The sequence below is a fragment of the Hippocampus zosterae genome, chromosome 15 (assembly GCF_025434085.1).
Source record: "Hippocampus zosterae strain Florida chromosome 15, ASM2543408v3, whole genome shotgun sequence".
NCBI classification, from domain to species: domain Eukaryota; kingdom Metazoa; phylum Chordata; class Actinopteri; order Syngnathiformes; family Syngnathidae; genus Hippocampus; species Hippocampus zosterae.
In genome coordinates, this window is record NC_067465.1 from 5,189,712 (window position 1) to 5,207,150 (window position 17,439).

Genomic DNA, 17,439 nt, shown 5'->3' on the forward strand with positions numbered 1-17,439 from the left:
CTCCGCACCTGCCTCAGGTCTGCCGACCATACACTATTAAATCCATCCCTCTTTTTTTCTACACTGCTTTTCCTGAACAGTGTCGCGGGCAGCTGCTGAAGCCGATCCCAGCTGATGGACACAAGGCAGGCTACACCCAGAATTGGTCGCCAGTCAGTCGCACAGAACACAGAGAGACGAACAAACATTCACACCCACACGCACACCGTCACTGAGTGGAAACCACGCTGCCCGCACACAAGGCTGGCGAGTGTGGCACTACACCATCAGCAACTTACTTAAATACAAAAGTAAAAATAAACGATTACTCTCAATAATTGATAACAATAATTATTTTGTAAATTGGCACAATGAAAAACAGCAGCTTAAATTCACACAAATTGCTAAATTTATTGTCTTGCATAGTGTTTGCACTGAGGAAAATAAAATCTATGGATTGGACTCAATTTTGCTGCAGGCTGAATTCAGTCTATATTTCCATCTTTTCACCATCCACGTGTTGGTATCCACTTGTCCACAAGAATGCCCTCCGAGTGTACATGATACACAGGATGCATCATTGCCGTTGCACATGACTGCAAAAAAAAAAATTAAAAAACTGAGTCAAACAGGAGGAAAATTGACACAGAGATTAAACAGGACACTAGGGACACTAACGTGGTAAGGAATCAGTGTGAGCAGAGAGCCCAGCGGGTACATGCTGTAATCGAGTTTCCCCGAGATAGGCTCCACTCTTCCATGCTCCTGAGTCATGGACAATAGCCTGCGTGAAAACATTGATTGTCACCCACATTCAAGTTTGCAATTGGTAAATCAGAGATTCATTAAATATATATATATATATATATATATATATATATATATATATATATATATATATATATATATATATATATATATATATATATATATATATATGTATATATATATATATCGGCAATTACTTGAGATTGGGGTGGCCTTCAATGACAGCGTATCCTGTTGGAAGTTTTCCAGCCCCATCCAAACTTGAGTGATAGGCAAAAGTAGGGATAGAAACAAAAAGCACAAACGTGAATTTACACTTAAATACTTTCACAACTGTATTTTGATACAATACAAAACATGGCCATCCGACCAAATTGCCCCTCCCCTCTGAAAAAAAAAGGAAGCAAAATCGTATTTATCCAAAATCTGAGTCATGGATATTTAAATGTTTCCATTCCATCTACATTTAAATCTAATTATTGTTTCCATTTGGAGAGCCTAGATCTGGGTCCAATTCAAGCCTGTGTATGAATTTAAGCCCGGATGTAGGATGTACCTTAACCCAGTCCATCCACAGTCAATCAGTAGCTGGTTCCTGTGAGGGCAGTGACCTATGACTCTTGTCAAAACCCGCACAGCCACCTCTTCAACTCCGCATGAGCCAATGAGAGACTGCTGCACATCTAGAAACAAGCACAGGCACAAGATTTCAGAGCGGGCAGTCACACATATTGCGGGTACAACATCTTTTGTACAAGCGCCCACCATAGAAGACAAAATTTCCTGGATGCACCTCACTAAGCTTTGCCATGTCCTGGACTGGGTGACTACAGGAGGGTGTGGAGCCAATGCTGGACTTGCAGGTGATGCCAACAGCCTTTAACCTGACGGAAAATAAAGACTAGTTTCAGACAAAATATCAAATACATTTAAATATAGTCAATTTGTAGACTTGGCACGTTGTCCCAAAATAATGACCAAAAAAAGTTAGCCGAGCATAGCTTTAACTCCATAAATGCGTTCTAGATTCACTTTTCCATGAACTGCAGAGTGAAGCTGGTCGTCTCCTTTGCGACAGCCTGGATTTCCCGGACTCCTTTGCAGTTGTAGGTGTTCCCGCAGTGAGCGTACACTCCCGTGAGCTGCACACCGGCCGCCTCGGCAATGGCCCGCGCCAGTCTGAGCGCTTCGGGTTCCGAGTGCAGGATGCCGGCTTTGACGAAAGAATCAATGCGACCAGCAGCAGTTATAAAAGCAGTACCGTCTGCCCCATTCTGGCATTTTCGCTTTCTTACCTCTACCGTTGCCGCAGTCCAGTTTCATCCAGACATGCCACAGTCGCCCGTCTCTCAACGGTCTCTTTTTAAGCTGTTCTAGAGCATCAGGATGGTCCAGTAAAACTTGAAAGAGTTCCAGTCTCTCTGACAAGATGGCACAACGCTCCACCTAGGGGGAAAAAAAGTGCAGAATTAGTGTGTGGATAGCCAAAAATAAATAAATGAATGAATAAATAAATAAAATCTAATCACATACTACTTTCTCGTGTATGCTGCGACTTTACCAGATTTAGTTCTCACAAATGGACTGATTATTTTGATGTAACATACATTAACACATTTAAATTTGACCAACCCTGTTAAGGTTGCCTATTTACATAACCACAATTACATAATTTGTTAGCACATACAAGCATCGTCTCGGTTTATATCTTGCAGATTTTATTCGAGAGCTCATGTTTGGTTGTTTGTAATAGATCAGGGATGGGCAACTTTAATGATGGAGGCGAGGGGGGGGGCATTGCTGCAATATAGATCATTCTGCTACGTGATCTGTAATATCAAGTGGCTGGTTGAGAGAAAAGGAAGAACCTTATCAAAAGGAAGAGAATAAGCATAGAGGATGTCATCAAATCCGTGGTCAGCATAAAAACAGGCCTCTGCCAGGGTGGAAACCACAATGCACCGTCGTGAACCGCCTGTCATGATGTCAGCACACTCACTAGAGGGGAGCAAACACACACACACACACACACACACACACACACACGCACACACAAGTTAGCATCCGAGCGTACGTGATTGAGCTACTCAGTCATACTAATGCAAAACCAACTTTGTTGGTATCTTTCTGTATTTTAATAAACAAAATATGCTGCCTTACAACCTGTTGTGCTCCATTGTCAGTTGTTCAATATGATTTTGATCATGTCTCTTCAAAAAAAGTCTTGGTTTTTTTTTGTTTGTTTGAGGAAGAGGTTGTGCACTTCGAAATTCCTGCTATGAAACATACAAACACAGATTTGTGCAACACGTGGATAACGTGATAGAGACGAACACCCAATGCATTTAAGCTCAATAAATATGTTCATGGAAACATAATGTTGAAGTCTTTGGTCATGGAAATTAGAAAATGCAAATTGCTGGGCTGTTGACACCTGGGTTAGGATATTAGTCCGAACTAATTCGGCTGTTATGATTTAAAAGGTAAAAAAGCCAAAGTGCTGAGCTGTCGCCGTTCGAGTGTCAAGGGGAGAGCGTCTATAATTGAGTTCATCTGTGTATGTGTGTGGGTTCGTACAGAGTTTTGTGGGTCTTCATGTGAGGGCGAAGCTGCACTCCGAGCTTCTCACAGCGTTCAATCATCCTCTGAGCATTTTTCTTCACTTTGTCCACATCGACCACCAGAGCAGGCGTACACAGGGCTGAGAGGGGCTCCCCATCCATAGTGACAGCACTGAAGACCCCAAGACACAGTGCAATTAAATTCTAATGCATGACTGATTTGAGATCACACACTGGCCCTAAATAAAACTTCGGATTAGATACGTTAAATTACATTTGTGGACTGGCCCTTTATTATGCCGAATTGATGTGAACTAAGAGGAATGAAAACATTTGTCCACATGTTTTTTTAGGTTAACAAACGCGCACAAACAACCACCACAGACTCGGGCGCCCACACCCAAATCATATTAGTGTACTTCACGATCAGTTTGACCCACCTTGAAAAGTCTAATAGAACTTCTGTGCAACGACTGTCTCACTCCGCACAAGCAGCGGACTTTAACCTTACCAGTCAAACAAGCAGTCGAGGGAAAAAAAGCTGCCGAATATTATTTTGACGGGAGGATTGGAAGGCTACGTCTCAATTCAAAATGAATTAATGAGACGAATCCTCATATGTAGCCTAGCCTCAATCGACAGCGGCTAACTAAGAGTTTTCATTAATGGCTCAGTCTCAGTTCTCGTCTTGTCCTGATATCGCCCTACGGTTAGCGTGTATTAGTGTGTATACGTGTAAATATACAATGTCTACTATATACGGTACAGTATACGATAAAAGAGCGGGAGAGAAGGACACAGAGAGAGAAAACAAAAATAAAAAGTTCAATTTCAATGTTTGATTTACTTGTGCTTGTATTTATAATGCTATGTTCTGCCCCTTGTGCTGTTCATATGTCCATAAAGTACTATTGAAAGAAATAAGAAACAAGACAAGATACAGATTCGGTCCCGAGGCCTTGCTGCCCGCATCTGCGAAAGGATGGTGCTCAAGGAAGACAACAATTGTAATTGCTGCACCGTGAATACGGGGGAAAGTAACTTCCTTGACCTCAATACCACGGGTGACAAAATGAGTGAGACGTGCGTTTTAAAACACAAAAGACACAGTAGGAGTTGCCACATGACTTTATTTGAATTTCGCGTTTACAGATGTGGCTGTTTTTGGATTTGTATCAGCGTGTGGTTGATCCTGTGGCACTCATGTGGGATATGACAGATTTTTTTTTGTATTCCCCTGGCAAACGATTGTACAGTTTATTATAATCATGTAAAAAAAAAGTCCTCAGAACTACAAATGGCTTTGTCCTTTTCTCTACTTTAGCACCTTTCACGTAAAAATACTGACTTTGTGATAACTGTGAGTGAGAAAAAGAACAACCTCAAAACAAAACCTACCATTAGCTTCATACAAAAATGCATATCATACAAATCTTTGATGAGTGTTTTTAGGTTGGACAGCTGACCATAGATTTAGAATGAATAGAACAAACTAGTGACAGATAATCGGCCGAACTTACTGTAAATGTTCTTTTTTTTTTGTAGGGGGAGTCAAACAATCTCCACGCATACCAGTGGGATATCAAGCTGCATCAGTGCTTTTACATTCGGTAACGATCATGCTCATAGAGGTTGGGTTGGTGCCTTTGTGTTCACGAGTACCTTGAAGGACAGCGCCTTCTTTCATTCTACGAATTCTAATTCTATGGCGTGGAGCGTCGCAGTTCCTGACTAGCACATCCAGCGGAGGAAACGCTCAAAGAAAGACGGTTTGTTCAACACGGCGTAGTCGTCGCCTCTGAAGATGGACGACATGTCACCTAGCGCCACCTTCCGCAGCACCTCCTCGTCCGTGTCACTTCCCAAGGCGATGACCGTGGGAACGCCCTCGGCTCGCTTCATTGAGGACACGCCCTCCTCCAGCTGGTCGCTGGATGTAATGCCATCGGTGATGAACACGAAGGCCAGCTCGGCGTTGCGGCGAGCCAAGCGGTTGCCCTGCAACCCAAACGAGCAATGGTCAAGATGGAAGTTCAAATGGGGACAATTTTCTACTCCACAGGCATTGTACGCATCATCACATGATAAAAATCGAGAGGCCTTCATTAAAGTCGCAGGAATGACGTGTCCTGATAAAATGCAAGCTCGCGCACGGGAAAAAAACAGAACCAAACGGCTTGCATTCTGTTTTTACTTATTACATGTAAATGATAGGCGAGTTGCTCCAACCAAACAGCAAATCAAAACTACAGCCGAAGCTGAGAGACGCTTCGACTGTGAAACGGAGAAAATGAATACGGCTGCTCTCCAATTGACAGTCAGAAGAGGCCACTCGAAATGCCACTCGTCACGTTAAATATCAACCGATGCGCTCTTGCTCTCCGCTGTTGTCACTTCTACTTTTGTACTGGCTCGTAGTTTCATCTTATGCCCATCAAGTCCTACCCCACAACCTGATGATTGATGTTGGATAAAGTATGTTCAAGCCAAGATGAGTCGGAATCCATTTCATGCTCGGTTTGGCTTCACATGCGAATGAATATCTTGTCTGGTGGGTTTAAGGGGGCAATTTGGACTCCAGGCATTCTGGACTCCAGACACTGTCGTGACCTAACCGCCAATATTGTCAGAGGTTCCCGGCTGAGACGTGAGGTACACGAGGGCCATGAACGCGTCGGCTGCTGTATGAGCAGTTCCCTCAAAGCCAGCGCGTGCGTGCGTGCCGTTTACCTGCGCGCCCGCTCGATAAACCACATTGTTGACAGCGTGGATGATTGCGTTGCCCAGAGCCGAAGAAGAATCCATGAAGGTGACTCTCGCCAACGAATCCGAGATCACCGTCAAGTTGTGCGTGAGCGGGAACTCGACGCGCTGTTCTGTGGGGCTGCCGTACTGCACCAATGCAAAACGGGCGTTCCTCTCATCTGACGGGCCGTTGGCCAGGGTGAGGCGACGAGCCATGTTTTCAATGAACTCCTTGGCCCGGCGGTGGTTCTCCAGTCCCATCCTCTCGGAGCCGTCCAAGAGGAAGACCACGTCGACCGGCCGCTGCACGCAGCTGGCCACGGCGGGCTCTGGAACACACACGTACAAACACGTTAGGTCTTAAACGTCAGCTTCCGTGACCGGCGAGCACTTGTTTCAGGTGTCGTAAAGCCGTTACCAGGAAACCGCCGTTTTTGCTCTCGACTCAAATTTATTTGGTTTCAGTATATAACATCATCAATACATCCGCTTTCTATACAAAATTCACATTTGCAAGACGCGATGAAAGCCTGTCACCGACTGTCTTTGTTATTGGACTACAAGCCAAGCCACGTGCAAAAAAAAAAAAAACATGCACATATAAAAACCATAAGTGGTTCTAACTCTGTTAAAAAAAAAAGATGAAGGCACCATCATGACACCCCAAATTAAAAGAATCAAAACAACATCATACATCTTCTGATTCATACACGACATGATATGTGTAATATGATCTTTGTGGCGGATCGGGGCCAAAAATGAAAGGTTGTAACCACGGATGTGCGCAAAACGCCAAATAATATGAAGTCATTTGGAGTATTTCCGCAAGCCAGTGATTCACTATGGAAAAACGGCATCGTCACCGAGCCACCTTCCTCGGCGCAAGCCTGAATGGAACGGAATCCACGATGCGTCATAATTGAAGTCCGAGGCGAGGTACTTCACCAAGAAAGAAAACTTTGTTTTGCTTCTGGGAAGCTTGACACAAAAGTCATTCGCGCTAAAAGACCGGCGTAACGTCGATGTGACTCTCTCACGTTGGACCACGTGGGATATTGCACGTATGTGGATGAAAAGGTGCGAGTGTTGTTAAGATCTCAAAGGCCAGCATGAAGCAGATCCATGAGGTAGCAGGGTTAGCATATTAGCATTAGCAGAGCCCTATCGCTTTCTCGGGGTCTCCCATGATGTCTCCGTAGACATATTTGAAGGAGTCGATGAACAGCCGGGTCCACTCCTGCCTGTCTGCTCCCTTGGCCAGTTTTGCTCGTTGGGCGGTGTACGCCATGGTTGCCACGCCGACACCATATTGTTCCTTGCCCAGTTGATTCAGAAGGCCGGCCACACCCTCCAAAGAGGTGGGGGCGGCTTCCTCGGCCAGAGGCCTCCACGCGGGAGGGCCTCGCCACGGAGTGAAGCGCCCTCCTGCAACAAGGGGGGGCGGAACGACATTGTGGGCGGGGGTCCCACGAACACCACGCGGAAAAGATGACGCTGAGGGCGCACCGAGTTTCATCTCGTGTGCTCAATTTCCAAGGTTAAAGGTTATTTAAAGGATTTCTGTGTCATCGAGTCATCAGGAAACGTCAAATTTCATAACACTGTTTTCTCAAGGAATTGTGTGTTTTTTGTTCGGTTGCAGATAGTCGGGGTAAAATGGTTGTTTGGGACTTGGGTTGAAAAAAGTTTGGGAAAACTCTTTTTACTTGCGTTTAAGTTCAAATTTTGAAACCAATAGCATGGTAACCTTCCTATAACATTTTTTTTTTAAATATTTTTTTTTAAATTCTTTTTTTATTCATTCTAAAGGGCAGCCCGGTAGTCCAGTGGTTAGCACGTCGGATTCACAGTGCAGAGGTACCGGGTTCGATTCCAGCATCCGGCCTCCCGGTGTGGAGTTTGCATGTTCTCCCCGGGCCTGCGTGGGTTTTCTCCGGGTGCTCCGGTTTCCTCCCACATGCCAAAAATATGCATGGCAGGGTGATTGAACACTCTAAATTGTCCCTAGGTGTGAGTGTGAGAGCGAATGGTTGTTCGTCTCTGTGTGCCCTGCGATTGGCTGGCAACTGATTCAGGGTGTGCCCCGCCTACTGCCCGAAGACGGCTGGGAAAGGCTCCAGCACCCCCCGCGACCCTAGTGAGGATCAAGCGGTTCAGAAAATGGATGGATGGATGGATGGATGTTGTTCTAAAGTTTGTTTCCTTCATACATACGAACTTTGCCATGCAGACAGTTGTTGTGAAATGTAATTGGTGGTACGGGCTCGTGTGGAGTCAACTCAATCAAAGGCAAAGAAGCAAAAAGATGAGTGGAATGCAAGCGTCAAACAAATTTCACAAAAGCTTCAAAAAGCTCACCTGACTTGCACGGCAGGTCGGGGCATACGACAACGGGATCTGAAAGAAAAGACGGACGCGGAATTAGCAAGGATCGACTTTCGAAAGCTCTTGCGCCCCGTCGACGTGCACGCGTACCCGGGCAGAGGACGGTCTCGATCTTGTCAATGAACTCTTCAGCCACCAGGTCGGCAAAGCGCCTCATGCCCAGCACCCTTCCATCCCTCTGGCAGGCGATGCTCTTCAGAATTTCATTCTCCTCAATCTGGTCGAACATGTCCCCAATTCCGATGGCGCTCACGTCTACGCTGGGATCGCTGCCCCCGCCAAGCCCCGCCCCCACAATAAACCATTAGGCTCCATTTCCGTGCGTTGACGTCAATGCTGATATCTCCAAACACATTTCTAGTGTGGGGCACCTGCACAGGTAGGTGAGCAAGGAGTCATCATCTCTGGGGTCGAAACGTCCGTCGGTGATCACCACCACGGTGACGTTGGCTTTGGCTCTGCGGCTGTCCCTGATCAGATTGTCGTAGGCGTACTTCAGAGCGGACGGAGTCCACGTTCCTCCGGCGATCCACTCCATGCGCTTCACTGCATCCTGGATTATAACCCCCCCGCCCCCCAAAAAAATTGACAATACAATTTTCCAAGGAAATCAAACACAGAATATTGCCGACAATACAAATGCAATCTATAGCTTGCCATCTTCTATATCGTGATGAAAATGTTCAAATGCAGAAAACCGTCCAAATTTGGGCCGAGACCTTGAAAGCGGAGAGTGAATCAATTTTGGGATCGTCGAGGCGGATGGCCTGGAAAGTTCCGCTGTGACTGTACTGAACGACTCCCACTCTTGTGCCTGGAAACAAAATGGAGTTGCGAGAGACGAGTTGCGGGACGGATCGGAAGCTTGAGCTGACCCGGGATGACCTGTTTCGGACTCGGGGTCTTTGGCCAGCGATCCCAATCGGTTGATGGTGTTGATGACAAAGTTTTTCTCCAGAGTGAAGTTGGTCAGGCCAACTGACTCGGAGCTGTCAATCACAAACACAATGTCCAGAGCGCCACATCGTTTTTCGCAATCTGCAAACGGAAAGACGACAAAACGATAAGGACGTGACGTTGGCTCGGAGGATTGGAACGAGATGGTGGGCGGCGCCGGAGGCTCACCGCAGCAGCCGCATGTTTCCCTGATGTAATTCATGACATCGCATTCCTACAGAAAGAAGCGATCGTTACGTACCGTCAATCACGTCTTTCACACATTTGAATTGATGTGATCAAAACGAGAGACTTACAGTGAGGCCGGGGTCTCCCTCGGGACCAGAATCTCCCTTAAAAAAAAAAAAAGATTTGAAGGTGTCATCAGATGGGGCCTCCAAATGACTTTGCTGCGGTTTTTGGTTGACTTACATCACGCCCAGCGTCACCTCGGGGTCCTCTGGGTCCAGGCTCACCCTGAGGTCCCGGTTCACCCTTTTGAAAAAGAAACCGTGACTGCGCGTACGACGCCACGATACAAAGACTCCACGCCACCCAAAAGGGAAACTTACGGGCTCTCCCGAGGGCCCTTTATTTCCGGGCTCGCCCTTGGGCCCGCAGTCTCCTCTGCTGCCACGAGGTCCACGATTTCCCTTCTCTCCTCTCTCGCCCTACGAAAAAGCAGTAAAATGTCGTGGCGCCGCTCGCGCGCAAACATACACTCGTGAGAGATTTTGGTACCGAGGATCCTCTTGGTCCGGGATAACTGAAGCCCGGTCTTCCGGGGTCTCCCTGAATCGACGTGAAAGAAACACTCATCACTCATCACGCGTCATCATATGCGATTGAAGACGGAGCGACATTCACCTTTGGCCCAACTTGACCCGGGTCACCTCTCGGTCCAGCATCACCAGGGTCACCTCGCGTACCCTACGATTTAAAACAAACTCTAGCAGATGTCGAAAAGGACAGCTTTGGGCCATATTCCCCAATAGATGATGTGACGTACATTGCGTCCAGGCTCTCCTGGTGTGCCCGGTGGTCCTCTGGGGCCTGGAAGGCCATTGTCCCCCTTGTTGAGATGAAAGATGATCGATAACGGGCACAAACGCCATTGAACCGAATGGCTCCCGTTGAAAACCATTTGAGAAGGTCTTCTTACCTTTGCGCCTTTGTTTCCTGATTCGCCCGCAAGACCCCTCAAGCCCTCTGATCCCATTTCACCCTGAATATAAAGGACGCTACGTTAAGAGTCAAGTAATGTATAACAAAAAACACAATGAATCAGGAAAATTGAACCCGAGTTGGTTTCAAATCAATTTCAAGGGTGCTGTTGTGAAGGCCCACTAAATCATACCTTGTCCCCCCTGACTCCATCTGGTCCTTGAGCACCCTTTGGCCCATAGTCTCCTCGCCTCCCCTAGAACACACCAAAAAAAAGTGCAAAATCCTAAAACGGAGAGAACCCCCCCCTCGCCCCCCCTCCCCAATAACGATTGGATTGTTTGGCCTTACAGGCTCTCCTCTTGATCCAGGAAGTCCTGGAGTGCCCTAAAAAAAAAACAACGCACAGATGAGTAAAGGTGAAACAATAAGAGATTTTTTTTTTGTGGGGTGGGGGGTGATATTTGGGAATCTTACAGCAGATCCTTTCAGTCCAGGCAAGCCGGGCGATCCGGGACTTCCCCTTTCTCCCTGCGAACAACGCGCCACAGTTGTTGAGCATCTTTCAAAGTGCTTTCGTCACTGACGTGAGTCTTGATCATTACCTTCGGTCCGCCTTCACCAGAAATGCCAGGAGGACCAGATCTTCCGGGACGTCCGGGATCTCCCTACGGGCATCCCAACAAGTATTACAAATGATCCATTTGATTTGATCGGAGTGCCGTGTGTTTACCTTGTCTCCGGGAGTTCCGGCAAAACCACGTTCACCGACATCTCCCGGGTGACCGTCGGAACCCTACGGGGACAAAACGTATTTTTTTTAACAGCTCAGAGCACCCGTTTGAAGGCTTCACCGATAAGGTCATCGTACTCTGTCTCCTGGATCTCCTTTGCAGCCGGGAGCGCCGATCCGTCCAATTTTACCCTGTAAGAAAATCACAAGTGGATCAAACACAGTCAAGAAGGGTTCTTTGGGTAGACTGTTGCAAACTGTCGGTGTTTTTTTTCCATTTGCGATGGACAATCCAAAGGTACCGATCCCAGCTGTCTTCGGGCAGTAGGGGGGGGGGGGGGGTTGGGCACCCCGAACGGGTTGCCAGCCAATCGCAGGGCACACAGAGACAAACGGCCATTCGCGCTCACACTCACGCTAAGGGACAATTTGGAGTGCGCAGTCAACCTGTCGTGCAAGTTTTTGGAATGCGGGTGGAAATTGGAGTACCCGGAGAAAAGCCACCCAGGCACGGGAATAACATGCAAACTCTACACAGTTAGCCCGGAGCCGGAATCAAACCCTGCATCTCTGCACTGTGAGGCAAACCACTCGACCGCCGTGCCACCCCGCGGGTATCTTTTTATTCTCACCTTTTGTCCGTCGGTTCCGTTACGTCCCGCGATTCCAGCCACACCCTGATGACAAAAACAAGATTAACACACGATCAGAGCCCAGAATGGCTGAGGGATCGTTCATCTTGATCATCCCAAAGAAGAAAGTCTTACCTTTTTCCCTTGAGCTCCCAGTTCTCCCTGTAGACAACAAACAAGTCATTAATGGTCACTCGGCATGATCCGTCTATGCTCAGCGATCGTGTAACAGGGAAAGACCAAAGCCTCACCTTCTCGCCTTTCAGTCCGGGCTCTCCCTTTACAAAAGTAAAAAAAAAAAATTAAAAATCAGAGATACCGCAAAATCCACAATCTCACCTCGTCAATGCGGACGGACGATGCGTCTTACTTTGATACCGGGCTGACCGATGCGTCCTTCGATACCTGGGTCGCCTGGACGCCCCCTCAGTCCTTTAGGACCTGGATCACCGTTGTCTCCTTTAGCACCCTACCGTGAAAAAGGAGGCGGGGTTAAAGTTGGACAATAACAAGCAGGGCGTGTATGCAAATCTCACTTTCTGTCCTCTGTGACCTTTTGGACCCGGTGGCCCGGCTGTCTCCAGGCAAGACACTTTGTAGCACTGTAGGCGATCGAGAGACGAATCAACAATCATCAAAAATCGAATTGGCAACGTGCAATTCCGGAGAGTCGTTCTCATTCATCCTTTTGACGTTACCTCAACAAACGATTGATGTTTCTGTGAGAAGACAGAAGAAACAAGGTGTTATTAGTTGAGCCTTCTCGCGGCTGCATTTGTCGCTTTTGAGTTTTAGTCACCATGGTCTGAATGATGCGGTCGATGGTGTCCGTCTGGATGACGGCTCTTCCCGAGCTCAGATCAACAGCCAGGAAGTCCCTCCTGTAGACCGACGCCGGAGCGTTGGCGATCTCCCTCAGTCCGGTCTCGTCAACGTTCCTGGATGCCGCCACCACAAAAATACGGATGCCCTCGTCGCGCGCCTTTTCCGCCGCCACTTTGATACCCCCGCAGGGGTTTCCGGTCACGTGACCGTCGGTGATGACCACGGCGAATCTCAGGGAGTTGGGGTATGAGGGCGAGCGCAGCATTTCCATGGTCATGTTGGTGAGGGCGCAGTCCGTGTAGGTGCCTTTTCCCAGGTAACGAATTCCCCTGACACCCTGGAAAACCGGCAAAGGTCTTAGCGCCGATGATCCTTTTGGATTTCTTTCGTGTTTTCATGTCCGACACCAAACTTGTTTCTGGATGAAATGATTTCTCGGGTTTGGAATGAAACGGTTCGGTGGCGTGGACGCATACCGATAATCGAGCCAAATTCGAGCCTGATTCCGCCGTTCCAATCAAAGTCAGCAAAAGACCGATTGTCGCATGTTTGCTAAAATATGATTTTGCCCGTTTATCCCGTGGTTTTGAATATTCATCTTCCGAGCCGCTTGATCCTCACTAGGGTCGCGGGGGGTGCTGGAGCCTATCCCAGCTGTCTTCGGGCAGTAGGCGGGGGACACCCTGAATCGGTTGCCAGCCAATCGCAGGGCACACAGAAACAAACAACCATTCGCACTCACACTCACACCTAGGGACAATTTTAGAGTGTTCAATCAGCCTGCCATGCATGCTTTTGGAATGTGGGAGGAAACCGGAGCACCCGGAGAAAACCCACGCAGGCCCGGGGAGAACATGCAAACTCCACACAGGGAGGCCGGAGCTGGAATCGAACCCGGTACCTCTGCACTGTGAAGCCGACGTGATAACCACTGGACTACCGGGCCGCCGGTTTTGAATATGTTAACATGAAATCCTTTTTCCTGGTCATGGAAAACATTTGTGTGCCTGAGTTCAAAGGCAAAGAAATGGTGTACTCGAGTCCCAATGGAAACTTGTGTCAGGCCATTTAAGGCGATGGTGTTGTAGAACTTTGAACAACAGTCAGACAATAGAGCCTATCAAATTTAAATGCAGTGGATTAATGACATGCATGGAAAAGACAACGCGTCTTTTAACAAATAATTGGTGTCCTGAAAAGAACACGGCCATGTCAGCTGAAGTTGAACGACCCCCGTTTTAGCTAATCCTCACATGTGCTCAATATAACACTGGCATCCAGACAGGAGTTCAGAACCGGTTTTAAATATTTTTTTTTCTTTTTTAATACGGGCGGGAAGTGTGAGCTAACGGCGCTTTTTCCAAAGGAAGCCGTTTTAAACCCCTCTAGTGACCATTAAGATGTCTTCATCCGCCCCTGCGGCTGGATGGAAAACCCAAAAGCAAATGACAGTAAGTACTTGAACTTTCATCAAGATGACACAAATCACGGCGTGTGACTTACAGAGATGAAATCACTCTTGGATCCGATGCGGCTGAACACTAGCTGTCTCTGGGAGAAGTGCAGTCCACCGATATTCCAGTTGATTCGCACAGCGCCTCGGAGTTCGGCCGCTTCCAAACGATCTGCAAATTGCTCACTGAAAAGCTACGGTAGAAAGACGCGGCACAACAACAACAATAAAAAAAATCAATTTGGAAACACAGTGTTGAGGTGGAACCCACTGGACATCATTTGCATGTAAAAAGGTCAGTGGGAGACAACGATCCACTTTCTAAGGTTGAGTTGTCAGTAAAAATGAACCTTAATGCTCTCCACGAGTGATCCCGGGGGAGTCTCCTGCAGGGCGATGGTCTCAGACGTGTCAATGGTGAAGTACACATCAATAGGACATTCTCTCTTTTCTGGAGCAAAAGTACAAGGGCACGACGAGGTTCAAGCTATGCTGCTAATGTGCTGGTTAAACGCGGGGAAGACATTTCGCGATGGGACTTTTTCCCATCGCAAAGCATGCAAGTGTAGCTGCTGAAGGTTTCGATAAACATCCACTTACTGCTGCATTCAGGTATCTGGCCGTTACTCAGGGCACCAAAAAAAAGGCACAGGGCAATGACCTTTAACCCCTCCATCTTCTTGTCCGTTCTGTTGTATAAGAGAAAAACACACACACATACACCCATGAGCCGAGCAATTCAAGATTGTTAACCAAAAACGCGAAGAAGAAATGTTAAAATTAGACACTGATTAAAGTGAGTTTTGATGGTAGACAAAAACCTTTTTTATACTTTGGGCCTTTTCTCCGTGAATGCCAATCAGTGGCAGAACAAGTCCACAAAAAGATGAGTTTGTCATGTTGACACATTGATTATGACATAAAATTATCCATTAATTTTCTGTTGTCCTCCTTATTGCCATGTGTGACATGAGACGTGATACACCCCAGACTGGTCACCAGTCACTCATATCGGGTACATATAGATAAACAACCACTCACACTAACGTTCACACTGATGGAAAATTTCAGTTTCAGTGAACCTCACATGCTTGTCTAGGGAATGTGAGAGACAGTTACTTGTAGAAAACACACACACACTCACACACACAAGCATGGGGAGAACATGCAATCTCCTCTCGGGAAGAGCTGAACCATGAAACTCTCAACTGTGAGGCATATTGGAAGTACCACTTGTTCACCTTCAACGTCGATAGTATATATATTTATTTACTTTGTTATGATCCTATAAGGAGAACATGTCTGTTACTGTGTCGTCAAAGCAAGCAAGAGGGTTATGGAAAGAAATTTGGGCACCACAGCACTTTTCGGGAATAACTCAAATTTTTATTGTTTTGGACCCCCCTGGAAAGTCCTTTGACCCACCAGATAACTGACATGTCACGGCAACCGAGCGGCGCACGTCTTGCAAAATCTTGATCGTTTGCCTCTCTATGGATGCAGTTATATGTCTGTTAGCGGTGGCACCCTCTACTGGTTAAAACTTGAAATAACATCTCATGGAAAATCGTGTGAACGAGCTCAAACTGGAGGTGCCGCCAGCCTCGAGGTAACAACAAAAGGTGGTGGTAAGGGAGTTAAGATGAGTGATTTCTCAAGAGAAACAACATACATTCAAGTTTAATGTATTTCTTTTATATGAGAGCAATTGAAAGTTAATTGTGGTTCCGATATTCTGCCAATGGAAAAAGAGCATTTCAATTCAAGCAATTCAAGAAAGACAAAGCAGAAATCGAGAAATACTGTACATTTGCTCTAGTGGGCAACATAGAGTCCAGCGATTCACCGAATCTGGCAGGCGGGCCTTTGGTTTGACACCTGTGCCTGACAGGCCTGACTGGATCAGCTCTACGAATCCACCGGTTGGGGGTACAAATACTGTAAAGTACTGCTGTACTCTGTGGTTTCAATCTAGAGGATGTGAGGTCAATTTTGGCAAGATGCCTGCCCATCATGACAGCCATCCATCCATGTCTATGCCTACCACTTGGCCTCATTTGGGACATGGGTGAGTTGGAGCCAATTCCATGAGAATTTTTGGTGAGAGTCAGGGTCACCACCCTGGACTGGTTACCCGTCAAAGGCGGGGCACAATCAGTAGACAAACAGCCATTCACACCCAAATTCACAACGATGGACAATTTGGAGTCTTGAATTAATTTAGCGTGGATGCTATTGGTATGTGGGGTGAAGGAAGAGTACTCGTGGAACATGCAATCTCCACATCGCGAGGCCGCAGTTGAGATTTCGTTAAACGTTAAAGAATTAATTTGAAAAAATAATTCCTTCAATCGAAACCCCACATTCAACTAAATACAACTTTTCGTTATTCGTTAAGAATCACGTTTCACGCCTCGTTTTGGGCCTTTGCATTTCTGACGACCGACTAATTGTGTCTCCCTCTAGCGGACAAAAAAAAATAAAAGGATGCGGAGAAGTCGCTCCTGCAGATGTTCCCACTCTATGCACAAACCGGAAAAGTTACGCTTTTTTAAAACTCAACCTGTAAAACCTCGCAAACGTATATGAAGTGATAATTGAGACGAAACAAAGAGTTTTAGATTCTGTGAAATTCAATTAAATTGCATAAACCAATTTTTGTTCTGCCACAATTCCGTTCAATTTTATACATCTAAAAACAAGAGTGAAACAGATGGCGAAAAGGGCAGATGAGTAGAAATAGGAACGTTGTTGTGCATTCAAAAAGTACCACTTACCCGAAATATTTCCAACTTCAAAACTTGTGCACCGCTGGTCCAGTGTGGATTATTCCCTCATTTCAGTTCAGGGGGAACACAGACAAAAAAAGAGGGGCGAAACGGGAAATAAAGTCCTGGACACGCGTTGACTTTCCGCAGAAGAGCCGTCCGTTCGCTCTCCTGTCCCGGTCCAGCCCCAACCGAAATCACTGATCCCTCCTCCCGTACGCGTAGCAGGCGTTTGTAAACATCCACTTGGGGGCGCCCTGGCTCTGCAGGACCCACCGCGCGCGTGCGCGTACGACAGGCCCATTGGAACACCGGCCACTGTGGCAAGGAAAAGTGCCAAAGCTTGAGCTGACTGTAGTGTGATGTAACAATGTACGTTAATCTTACTGTACCTAAAATGATTTTTCAAGTTTTTGCAGTTTCCTTTTATGGCCACTTTTTACTTTTACACCCTATATTTGAAAACAGACATTTGTCCTTTCGATTGCTG

General features: G+C 46.8%; 2 protein-coding genes across 2 annotated transcripts; both read right to left on the reverse strand.

The window, feature by feature from the left end:
* Nucleotides 1-365: 365 nt before the first annotated feature.
* zgc:162816 (uncharacterized protein LOC571260 homolog) lies at nucleotides 366-3,910 on the reverse strand. The gene is made up of 10 exons (XM_052087165.1): nucleotides 3,749-3,910; nucleotides 3,325-3,480; nucleotides 2,616-2,745; nucleotides 2,043-2,193; nucleotides 1,780-1,960; nucleotides 1,513-1,631; nucleotides 1,304-1,430; nucleotides 945-1,007; nucleotides 658-763; nucleotides 366-575 (listed from the first exon to the last, which is right to left on the reverse strand). Exons 2-10 carry the CDS (start codon nucleotides 3,468-3,470, stop codon nucleotides 486-488), a joined length of 1,113 nt encoding a protein of 370 aa, XP_051943125.1. The 5' UTR covers nucleotides 3,471-3,480; nucleotides 3,749-3,910; the 3' UTR covers nucleotides 366-485.
* A 510-nt stretch (nucleotides 3,911-4,420) lies between these two features.
* On the reverse strand, nucleotides 4,421-17,155 carry col6a2 (collagen, type VI, alpha 2). The gene is made up of 32 exons (XM_052087112.1): nucleotides 16,959-17,155; nucleotides 14,782-14,870; nucleotides 14,532-14,632; nucleotides 14,232-14,375; nucleotides 12,703-13,065; nucleotides 12,602-12,622; nucleotides 12,440-12,505; nucleotides 12,274-12,372; nucleotides 12,155-12,181; nucleotides 12,039-12,065; nucleotides 11,904-11,948; nucleotides 11,410-11,463; nucleotides 11,272-11,334; nucleotides 11,144-11,206; nucleotides 11,016-11,069; nucleotides 10,890-10,925; nucleotides 10,732-10,794; nucleotides 10,537-10,599; nucleotides 10,384-10,446; nucleotides 10,242-10,304; nucleotides 10,116-10,166; nucleotides 9,947-10,045; nucleotides 9,807-9,869; nucleotides 9,692-9,727; nucleotides 9,564-9,609; nucleotides 9,324-9,476; nucleotides 9,158-9,252; nucleotides 8,810-8,991; nucleotides 8,529-8,707; nucleotides 8,412-8,450; nucleotides 6,039-6,382; nucleotides 4,421-5,306 (listed from the first exon to the last, which is right to left on the reverse strand). Exons 2-32 carry the CDS (start codon nucleotides 14,855-14,857, stop codon nucleotides 5,040-5,042), a joined length of 3,045 nt encoding a protein of 1,014 aa, XP_051943072.1. The 5' UTR covers nucleotides 14,858-14,870; nucleotides 16,959-17,155; the 3' UTR covers nucleotides 4,421-5,039.
* Nucleotides 17,156-17,439: the final 284 nt, after the last annotated feature.

Excerpts from the sequence above, each read along its gene's own strand:
- zgc:162816 (XM_052087165.1), bottom strand. The coding sequence starts at position 3,470 with ATGGATGGGGAGCCCCTCTCAGCCCTGTGTACGCCTGCTCTGGTGGTC. Across the intron at positions 1,431-1,512 it reads AGGAAATTTTGTCTTCTATG|ATGTGCAGCAGTCTCTCATT; the intron begins GTGGGCGCTTGT and ends GCTTGTTTCTAG. Across the intron at positions 764-944 it reads GAAGGCCACCCCAATCTCAA|GCTATTGTCCATGACTCAGG; the intron begins GTAATTGCCGAT and ends GTTTTCACGCAG.
- col6a2 (XM_052087112.1), bottom strand. The coding sequence starts at position 14,857 with ATGGAGGGGTTAAAGGTCATTGCCCTGTGCCTTTTTTTTGGTGCCCTG. Across the intron at positions 9,477-9,563 it reads GGAAACATGCGGCTGCTGCG|ATTGCGAAAAACGATGTGGC; the intron begins GTGAGCCTCCGG and ends TTCCGTTTGCAG. Across the intron at positions 8,708-8,809 it reads TTGCTCACCTACCTGTGCAG|CGATCCCAGCGTAGACGTGA; the intron begins GTGCCCCACACT and ends TGGCGGGGGCAG.